Source organism: Megalops cyprinoides, chromosome 23 (assembly GCF_013368585.1).
Source record: "Megalops cyprinoides isolate fMegCyp1 chromosome 23, fMegCyp1.pri, whole genome shotgun sequence".
NCBI classification, from domain to species: domain Eukaryota; kingdom Metazoa; phylum Chordata; class Actinopteri; order Elopiformes; family Megalopidae; genus Megalops; species Megalops cyprinoides.
This window is the reverse complement of record NC_050605.1, coordinates 24353914-24364571: the sequence shown is the minus strand read 5'-3', so window position 1 is coordinate 24364571 and position 10658 is coordinate 24353914. Positions and strand designations below refer to the sequence as shown.

Below are 10658 nucleotides of genomic sequence, written 5' to 3'. Positions count from 1 at the left end.
TCTTGAATTAGCCAATGAGAATGCACAGAAACTGAGGGTGCATTCCTGAGGAGACAGACCCTGAAAGCTGCCGGCTGAACGCAGGGCTTATTACCGCGGCCCTGAGTCTGCAGGAGGAAAGGCCCTGCTGTGGGCTCCGCATTTTCTGCATGCTTTTGAATACTGAATTTTAAAATACTGTTTTAGGAAATTAATTTTAAATTTCAAGCTAACATTAGATTGAGAAGTTAAATGATCATTGTCAGGCTATGCTTTGGAGAAGGCTCCTGGGTATCCTTCAGGTTAATTGTAATATTGAAAATGTAATATTTTGCATCCATATCATTGTAATGAGCATTTCTGAGTTATGTGTAAGCACTTTCATAATTTATATGCTGATATGAAATTACACAGGGTGGAATGTAGCTAATTTCCTGTTCAGATGTAGGCAGCCGGGGGCAAACGTACACCTGGTTTCGCGTTACAGCAGATGTCAGCTGGTGCTGACGGCTTCTTCCGTTTGTTCTCAGGTGTTCAGAGTGGGGATTTATTGGCAGGAGGAGGGTAACCTGGAAGAGCCGGTTATTCAAAGGCTGAGCTGGAACTGTTCACATGCTGCTCGAACATTTCGCACCTTACAAAGGGGAATTTGCAAATGATCACTTCTCCAAGAACATTCTGATCCAGACGAGCTCCGCAGGCAACAATGAGGCAACCTCTCGGTCTCCAGGAGCCGCCCTCACCTCCCTGTCCCACCTGTGCACATGAAACAGGTCTGCGTGACACGGAAATGCCTGCTCACCTTTTCAAAGCTGCCTGATTTTAAACAGTGCTTTAGCCCTGGGACCTGCAGATAACATCTAACTCTCAAAAGAGAGAGGAGAGCACTAATCACCGGAGCGCACCTCAGGCCAGCTGGGGCATTTCTCTCTTGCGCCGCATTGTAACCCCCAAATCCCACACAAAACACGACACAGGTGAATATGAATAGACAAAATACCAATTTATTAATAACTTAAATTTCTCTTTACATTCTGTAGGTGAAAACCATGTCGTTGGCAGCTCTCGCTCACCGAACACACCCACAATCCTGTTACATCTCTTCATTTACACAGCATCCCTGAAAGGAGAAAGGCCGACACCCCCAACCCACTTTCCTTAGAGCCACATCTTTACACCAGGATGAGCCCTCGGGGTCCCCCGCAAAAATAAAGTGAAGTTCAGGGGAGCCCTGCTGGGCCACGCCCAGCTTAGTGCTCCTGTACTCTGTACGCCACCACTAATGCACACGAACGCCACAACGTCACATTAATAATTAAATGATTATCCTTACAGTCACATGCAGCATCGAGTCTGAATGCACCACTTCCCAAAAGCACCACAGGCCGTGGAAAGGAAGCGTGCGAGGCCGAACTTCCTGCACAGAGCAGGCCTGCTGGGATGTGCTTCTCAGAGAGGTGCGTGATGACTTTTGGCGTTGCATTTCCAATTTGAAAGCAGATGTAAGAATCGGGCTGTATGTACAGATCTAAGGCATAAGGGGGAGATTCTGAGTCAGGTGGGAGAAGGTGCAAAAGAAAGGCCCATAGATTCAATCGATACATTAAGCAAAGTCAAAATATATTACACATTTACACATTTCAAAAAAATTTTTGGCATATCAAACAACGGTAGATTGATGTTCTGAATGTAGGTTTACATTGAGTAGAGAGCTTAAACCATCAGTACCTACTTGCTAGCAGAGGTTATACTCTTACTAGAGCAAGGCATTACTCTTAAATACTCCACGTATACACATGTATAAACGTTTCAAACGACTCCACACAAATAACGTGGAGTGCCAAATACTGGGCCCTCATAACCTGGGGTGTTTCGACCCCAAAACAGGCAGGTCTTCACTGAAGACATGAAATGCACACCCAAACCGAACACACGGCTGTGAGTGTAAGTGCTGTCTGTAACAAACGTGTCCAGTTAGACTAACAATGTCTCTTTGGCTTTCCATACCAGTTCTTCACACCTGACCTTGCAGTCAGTCTCACTGTGGGTGAGAGTGAGGGAGAGAGAGTGTCTCCCAGCCCTACAGCTGCTCTCCAGCCTCAGCCAAAGACACATGAACCTCAGCTGCGCTGCACACATGGCTGCTCCAGCCAACTGTGACAGCTGTGTCAAGCCCCCCTTGACAGGAGATGAAAAAACAATTTGAGGAGAAGTCACCCTCCGTGACAGAGCAGGCCCTGTGGGCAGGGCTCATGTGGACTGCAGAGCGTCCAGCTGAAAGACGTTGTGATTGGTCGGGGTGGTGAAGTACAGGGGCTGGGTGGAGGGGGTGGAGATTCTGTTGTCGCAGGGGCTGTTAAGGCCCAGGGTGCGCTCGAAGTCCAGCAGCTGCCCCATGAAGTTAAAGTTGGGCGAGATGTTGGATTTCTTCATCTTGACAATGTCGTAGGCGTCGTTCATGGAGAGGTTGAGCTTCTGCATGAGGTAGGCCACCGTGACAGTGACGGACCGGCTGATCCCGGCCAGGCAGTGCACCAGCACGCCACACTTCAGGCTGCGAGCCTCGTCTGGGGAAGCAGAACAAACAGCAGATCAGCAAAGCGCACACTCTCACCCCCCACAGCAGCAAAGCGCACACTCTCACCCCCCACAGCAGCAAAGCCGCCACGGGCTCAAAGGCGCCCGATCACAGCTGATCCGCTGAGGGGAAAGGGTTTGCACACATGCAGTGTGCCAACAAAAGCGTCTTACTCCCCAACAAAAAAAAAGTTTTGCAACAAACAGTTTGCAGAAAGGGAACTGACAAAGTGCTCGTTATTTCCCTGTCATGTCCTTTAACAAGGCCAGCCCTCAAGGTGGGAGTCGGAAGTTTGAAATGATCACTGCTGTCCGTCAAATCCAACGGCAGGGAAGAGGGTTTCAGTAGACACATTCTGCTGCGCGTGAGCACGAATAAAGACAGGAATTCTCCAACATGGCCTTGAGTATCGGAGACGGGAACTGACTATTAAAGTCTATTAAATGATTCTGCGAACTGTGGCGAGGCAGACAATGGCGCCATTCAGCCGTTTAAATGAAAGAGGAAGCCATGGGGGAGGCCCATTAAGGCTAACAGGATGTCAACATTCCCTGCAAATGGCCTTTTGTCCCAGGAAACATCACAGTGCCCTAGATTAATTTCTACGCTGCCTGGAGACTAAATTCCTTCCTGCTGGACTCAAATTACTGCCACCCCCCCCTTTCCTCCCCAACCAAATTGCGCAAATTCACTTTTACATGTTGTACTACAGTCAGGATGGTCTTGGATAAAACCAACCACAAATGGTGCAATGTCACCAACAACGTGTAAACCGTCATTCTCCAGCGCACGTTGTGAACGAATTCTGACCACCCCCCCCCCCCTTACGGACACACGCGCAGCAGTAGTAGTTCACGAGGCAGCTGTGCTATTTCATCAGGTGTCCCAGGGCAGTTAATCTGAATTGCACAATACGGTCTTAAGCACTTCCCCAGGATACGTTATCTTATTAATGCGATTTAAGGGCCATATGGCTACAGTTATCTTATTTATCCACGGCAAAAATACATATAGATAAAAACATTTGTGCAGTTATGTACCAAAACACACGTGACTCATTTAAGACAATTTTACGATGAACCAAAGCGTTTGTTTTTTCGGTTTTAAATGGTTACTTCAGAGTGACATGCCGCGGTGTCGTTAATGCTTACCAATGAAGCCGATAGCCTCCGGAAAGAACTGGGACAGGTTCTGACTCCAGTGGTCTGAGATGGGGATCTGCTTGTATTTGAACTCCCCGGCGTTCTCGAAAAGGTTGGGTAGGTTCGGGGTGACGTTCAGTATGTACTTTATGCCGTACTCTTCCAAAATGTCCAGGTTTGTGGAGTCTTTGGCGCAGCCCAGGTAGAGGTGCGGCAGGATCTCCACCGGGAAAGAGGGTTGGGGGTTGGACAGCGGGCTGCCGTCGGAGTCGGTCGCGCTGTTCGGATCGCGGTCGATGTCGGACTCGATGTCCGAAGAGTCGGAGCTGATGCGCAGGCCGCCTAACCCGAGGACCTGCGCCGTCGGGGAGCCGCTGCTGGAGGAGCTGTCCAGGTTGGTCTCGCACAGGGCAGGGAACTCGGTCTGGAATTTACTGAAGCCTCCTGCAGGAAGTGAATTATTCACCCTGATGAGTTTAATCCCGCAAGGCGCATTGTACATTCAGCAATAAAATTGAAATGCCGTTTTGTGGAGTTCTATACGTTTACGTAGTCGTGGGACACTTCATTCAAAACCTACACAAATCATTCAGTAATAAAAATTTAGAACGATTATGTGAACTGTTCCAGGAAGTGTGACATTAAGATAAAACATTTGATCTGTTTCACAGAATGAAGAGCAAGCGTAAACACATACCTTCCAGGTAAAAAGCCTTGTACCCCTCGTCTTTCATGCGCCTGAGCAGCAATCCCAGGACCGAGCCTCCGTCCACGTTCTCGTTCCACTCCCGGCTGTACTCGTCGTACAGCACGATGGTGTCCGTCTTGCACCTCCGGGCGAATTTCTCGCGGTCCTCGCCGTTGGCCAGCAGGGATCTGATGGGCAGGTTGCCCTTCCTGAGCCGCCGCAGCATGAGGCTCGGGATCGCCACGTTGATCGCCGTCTCGATGTGCGACGACTCGTACAGCTCGCGGGCTCGGCAGTCCATCAGCAGCAGGCAGTCGCTGCGCGTCTCCAGCTGCTCTCTCAGCCAGTCCACGGTTTTGCTAATTGCCATTTTCGAATCGAAATGAACGGGTTTAAACTTATCTAGCATTAGGGGAAAAGCAGACGAAAAATCTATAAGAAGAAGAGGTGAAATGCGGTCCGGTGTATGCAGTAAGTGCACAGCTGTGTGGAGGTTGTACACCTTACTGCGCCGACTAAAGCATTGAGGTAATCACCCGCGTGATCATTCACAAAAAATCTCAGATAATCAAGATCCCCTATTTAAGACGCACGAATTATATTCATAGCACTGCTGGCGGTCTTGTGAACACAATTAAAATCGTCAAAACACAAATTCTGACACGGATATTCGATTGCAGATGCTCTTCCCAGCATTGATTCAAGCTGAGAGACACTGCAAGGAATGCCTGTGCGTTTATCAATGACTCACGGAGGCACCCGCTGGAATGACGCTGTGCTCACGTTATATAATAACAGCTCGTACAGTAAAACGGACGGTTAAAAATCTGCAGCGCCCGTCTTTGGATTGGATTTCTGTGCCAAATGTAGATCATATATCTCCTTAAATCGCGGCGGTGTGGCGATGTGTCATAGAATGAAAGTCCCGTTTTGGCTTGTCCTCTCCTATGAGCTCTCGGCCGCGGCAAGCTCTTGAATGAATACTAACATGGAGTGTTTCAATGGATACATCATGTCGGCCAGCCAATGAGAGAGCTCCGAGCAATCGTTACCGTGGAAACGTGGCCGGATGGAACGGCCTGTGTTGATGAATTGTTAATAAGTTTGTCATTCACAAAACGGAAAAGAATTTCCGCTCCTGATCAAATGAGAGCGAAGAAACGATGACAGCGCTTTCACAAGAAAGGGAAAAAGGAGAAGGCTACTTTTCGGTGGGGGGGATTATTCTACTCTTGCAATACCCCTGATTAAATTAGTAGTGACATGGCACCTCAAATCTGGACACACGCTTGTCTGCGTTGAGTGGTGGTTATCTGCATTGCCACAACTACAATGAAATATCGTAACCAAAACTAACTCGGGTAAATTTCAATTCATTTTTTCATTTCGTTTAAAATGTTCCAAAAAGAACATGGACAACTATATATCTATGTGCTTATTGGATGTAGAATTTATTACAATGTAAACATTGATTCATGTTAATAATCCAAGTGCCGGATGCATTGCATGTACTTGTAACCTAAATTAATTCCCAGCACCAGGTCCTAGACTGCTTAATTTACAACCCATACCTAGTCTATTTGAGAGACATGTTTTTTCTTTTTTTCATAAGATAGCCCAACGTCCTCAGAAGCAAGAAACAAATGAACCGGTTTACTAAAACGCCTATTGTTGAGATATTGATTTACGCTCAGTCTGGAAGCTTTCAGGTTCACTGGTGTTGCCTGAGTTTAGAGATTCCTACTGAAAAAAAATCAATACCGTTAGTGATGACAAAGAGGGAAATGGAGAAGTTTTTATTTCTTCTGCTGAATGGCGCGCGTGGGCTGTCGGCCGTGGCAACGGCGCTGATCGCTGCGCTATTTCTGTCGGCTGCCGACACGACTCGCGCCAGGGCTCACTCCAGGGCCGCGCTCTGCGGGGGCGGCTTTTCCCTGCAAAGGTGTGTGAAGCAGCAGAAACTGTCAGCCAGACGTGGTTTGCGGTAACAGTCCATTAATAAGCAATGTCACAGGGCCGTAATGAGGGTCAGGCGGCAAGCCAAAATATAATTTTACCCTTAAACGGCAGTGACACATTTACACGTATTCATTCGGCACACCGACTTGCATAACAAAGATGCGGGGACTAATGTTAGTTTATCCCATGCAACCAGATCGTTTATATAAATTCATCAGCGAAAATGAGGCGCATTCATGCAACCTGGTCCATACGTCACTGGAGGAGCTCACCTGTCCGTGTGATTCACTAGTGCAGGAAGCTCACACAGGTGTGAGAAAAGTAGGTGGTCAGTAGGCAGCTGATGGAGCTGGCGTTAGAAGCCTCCGTGTGCTGTCAGTCAGCTCACATCAGTTCATATAAAGATACAGGTACGGGGGCACTGCCTACTGTATACACAGAGAAACAGCCATACGCCCCAATGTTGACGCACTTCGCTTTCCCTTTGCGGAAATTAAAGCCTTTGACAGACGTGTCAGGTCAGTTTGAGGTTTTCCTCATGCTTTGACCCTTCGTGAGTGCATGCATGGGCTCTGCAGGCTCATAGAGTGTTGATCTGGTCAGACAGTCATGGTCATTTGAATATTTTTACTGCAGCTGCTGTCGTTGTTGTTTTTCTTTTCTCACATTTCTCCATTTGTAAGAGAGTCATTGGTAATTAAAAACTTTTAATAAGAGCTTTTAATTACTTGCAGATCTAATTTATTACAGAGGGTGCCCAGACATGTCTACATTTTAAATTCATTTTTTTTGTCATGTTTAAGAATATTTTCACTTTTTGTAGGCAGAGTACAGCGTAGGTCAGTGGTGCACATGAGGCCATATTCTCAGACAGACAGACTCCGCAGCCTGATCAGAATAACTGTGAGAACTGTGAAAGCATGCAGGTCCAGGTTGTGTAGTTTCAGGATCGTTAACATGAGAAATGTCACCTGTGGACCTGAAGCACTTTAGCGCCATGGGGTCGCCACCCCTCACCCCGCCGGGAGCATTGTTGTGAGTCCTGGCTAACGGCAGAGTTCCTGTGCCCCCACCCTGTGCAGACACCCACTCTTCTTCCTTTCAGGTTGAAATGCTTTCCCTCTCACCTTTCTCTAAACCGCTAATCAGATTTGCCTCCTGCTTGCTCCAGGCGCTGACAGCTCGGGTCTGAATGGAGATGCTTTTGTCTTTCACACAAACGGCCCTCGGCAGGAAGTTCCTGCTGCACTGATTTATGTGTATCTGCTCAGGAAGAGCAAAGCCACTGCCGGTACAAGCCCTGAGAGCCTCTGCTCCTGTTCCAACAGCATTACAACAACAAGAAAAGTCCAGCCAGCAGTAAAATTCCATGTAAGCACATGAATAATATATTTCATAGATGTGTTTAAACGTGGCTTGAACAAAGCCTGAATTTGATTCATTTCAGGTTCATGCTTTAAGGGCTTGGGATGAGAGATGCCTCAATCTGCAGCTGATCTCTTGATTCTGTGAAGATTTTCACATTTAAATTCCCCGGGAGGCTTTGTGTATTTGGAATGGAAACCTATTCAGATTGTACTAGTGCTGTCAAAATCCACATTGGTGGAGTTTTCACATCAAACAAGAGTCTCATTGCCTGTAAAGGTAATGACGTTTGTTTCATGTTTTGTTTTTGGGAGAGAACGATTAAACAGAAGCAATGGGCTCCCAGTGCTACTTCAGGTCACTGCAGGGGAGAAAATCTCTTAGCTTCCTGTTTTTTGCTGTTGTTTTTCCACCATTCAGCTGGTAGCAGACTTAAGAATCCCAGGAATGTGAGTTTCTGCAACTGCCAGGGGTTTAGGAGGAAGTAATGCACTCAATATTCAAGCAGGCCACAACCAGGAAAAACAATCAATGAAAAGGCTTCTCAGATAAGCCTCAACACGAATCCACCAGCCGTCACAGCCAGGGCTTACCTGAGCACAGCAAAACTCTTCCTCATGTCATCACAAGGTAAACGGACCCCTTCATGAGAAAAAAGCAGGACTAATATTTACTGGCATTTGCATTGGGTGTATTCAGTAATTCAATCATACAGCTGAAAATCTTTCCACAGTGTTTTATTTTCCTGTGCTAAGAAAGGCATGCTTCCCACATGAGACTGATAGAGTTTCAGTTACCCATTCAAATCTATTCAAATGGAGCTGTGGGAAACGGCTCCCCTCTCGGCTTGCCCGACAGGAGGGCCCGGTGGCGCCTGGGATGGGGTGTGTTTCCTGCACGGGGGCCCGGGGGGGGCCCTGTCAGCGGTGCCGATCGCCCGGCCTCCGGAGACTCTCAGGCTCTCCTTTTCCGCCAGCCTCACGGAGGTGGAACCAGCAACCGCATAGAGGCTGTGTTTGCAGGTCTCTCTGGGTCAAAGGTCAGCAGCTTTCCTCCTGTCCCTGACCACCCCAGCCCACTTCCTGCTTTGCTTTCTGCCCCAGCTTCAAAAAAGTGAAAAGGTAGGTTTTTTCAATCTTGTTGTGTGCACACACACACACACACACACACACAAACACACACACACACACACACACACACACACACACACACACACAGGCACGCAGGCATACACAGAAATGGCAGGAATTTGTTTTTTAGTTTCACCATAAGTGGTAGACAGTAATACACTGTTTATACTTGCAATTCAAGTTTCTAATTTGCTAGGGGAGGCATGTCACTTTAGCTCTTTCTGTTTCATTGCTCTCATGCCGAGAGATGAAGTTTCAAGCGATTCTGTCTGTGTAATTACAGCTTTCCGTATGTACAGAGGTGTATAATCAGTGGCTCAGAGAGGCAGAGATACAGATAGATATGTTAGAAATGCAGGGCCCACTCAGGCACTCTCTGTAAACACGAACATGTGTCCTACTTTCCAAGAGCTGTCTCTGACCCTTGTACAATGGTCAGATGACTGTCCGGTATGTGATCGTATCACCAGGAGATCATATTCCCATCATCAAAAGCCAATCTAACCCAGAGACTCTGTATGATGCTATCTAGATGGTGTGTGAAGATAAGCCCAAAGGACAGGCGTTGCTGCGTCTCATTGTAATAACACTTGTGGTATTTTGTTTACATTCCTGTTTGTGGGTGAGGGCCACTGGAGGGGTCATTGTTTGCTGTTTGCAGTGAATGGAAGGCACCCCCCCCCCAACTCCGGCCCCCGGGAGACACATTCCACAGCATGTGCCGTCCTTGAAAACAGGAAGAAGACAGAAGACAGCCATGCCCCCCACCCCCAACCCACCCAGAGGAGTTTCAGTAAACAGGCAAACCCATCGGCTCCTGGAACACCAGAGAATTTGTGTGGGTTAATGAGGCTGACAGGAGGCCAGTGCTCTGGGCTAGAGGAGTGGAGAGATCAGGGACCCATGTGCCTCCTCAAACACCAACACCTCAAACATCCAAAATCCACAGGCTGAGGTGAAAGGTAAAAAAGGAGAGCTGAGCAGCCTGATGTGAAATAAGCAGTACTCTCTATTACTGTAAGGTCACATAAGGTATCAGTATGAATGCACTGAATGAGCATGTCTGGTCTGTAATTGCAGTCGTTATAATGGTAATTCCTGTCCTATCCACGGTGTCTCGTGCTGATCTGTGATTGTTGCATTAGCTCCATGTGAGACGTCGCTTCCACAGTCTCTCCCTGGGTCACTCACAGCCCGATCGGACATCTCTGCGCTCGCAGGACAGGGCTCCCAGACCCCCCCCCCACTGCAGACGCATGTCTTTCCCTGCAGAGATGCTGAAATATGGAAAGAATTTGTAAACAGCACCCCGGGGCATGCTGGGTAACGGTGGCAGGATGGTCATTATGAGGTTGCTGTGGAGCTGTAATTACAGATGCTGCTCCGTGTTTCTCTGCGTCCGGCACAACACTTCCGTGAGATCCGGGGAATAATTGCTGAAATGCGGCAGGCCGGATGCTTCGCAGCCACGCCCCCTGGCCTTGGCCCCTCCCCCCAGTCTGGCATGAGCACCACACCAGCCTCCACAATGCCCTACGCTCGACCTCTGACATCACAGACCCAGAGCTCCGCCCCTCTGTGGGCATGCTTCTGAATGCCAGCCCGAGTTTCCAAACGCACGCAGAGAGTGCAAGTCCCGACGTGCTGGGGCAGACGCAGGACCCAGCCGCTAGCGGTGCGGCCACTCTAAACAAAAAACATCCGCCTGTTTGGCAGGTCGCTCAGTGGATGTGGAGTCATGGCATTTATTCATTCAGTTGTTAATGCTTACAGTCACAGTGCTGTAATTTGAAACCATAAATTATGCTACCTTTCTC

The 10658-nt window shown here is 48.2% G+C and overlaps 1 protein-coding gene across 1 annotated transcript; it reads right to left on the bottom strand.

The window, feature by feature from the left end:
* Positions 1-1032: 1032 nt before the first annotated feature.
* dusp6 (dual specificity phosphatase 6) lies at positions 1033-5350 on the bottom strand. The gene is made up of 3 exons (XM_036518512.1): positions 4397-5350; positions 3709-4143; positions 1033-2546 (listed from the first exon to the last, which is right to left on the bottom strand). The coding sequence occupies exons 1-3, from the start codon at positions 4794-4796 to the stop codon at positions 2230-2232; spliced, it is 1152 nt and encodes a 383-aa protein (XP_036374405.1). The 5' UTR covers positions 4797-5350; the 3' UTR covers positions 1033-2229.
* Positions 5351-10658: the final 5308 nt, after the last annotated feature.

Excerpts from the sequence above, each read along its gene's own strand:
- dusp6 (XM_036518512.1), bottom strand. The coding sequence starts at position 4,796 with ATGCTAGATAAGTTTAAACCCGTTCATTTCGATTCGAAAATGGCAATT. Across the intron at positions 4,144-4,396 it reads CAAGGCTTTTTACCTGGAAG|GAGGCTTCAGTAAATTCCAG; the intron begins GTATGTGTTTAC and ends CACTTCCTGCAG. Across the intron at positions 2,547-3,708 it reads GGAGGCTATCGGCTTCATTG|ACGAGGCTCGCAGCCTGAAG; the intron begins GTAAGCATTAAC and ends CTGCTTCCCCAG.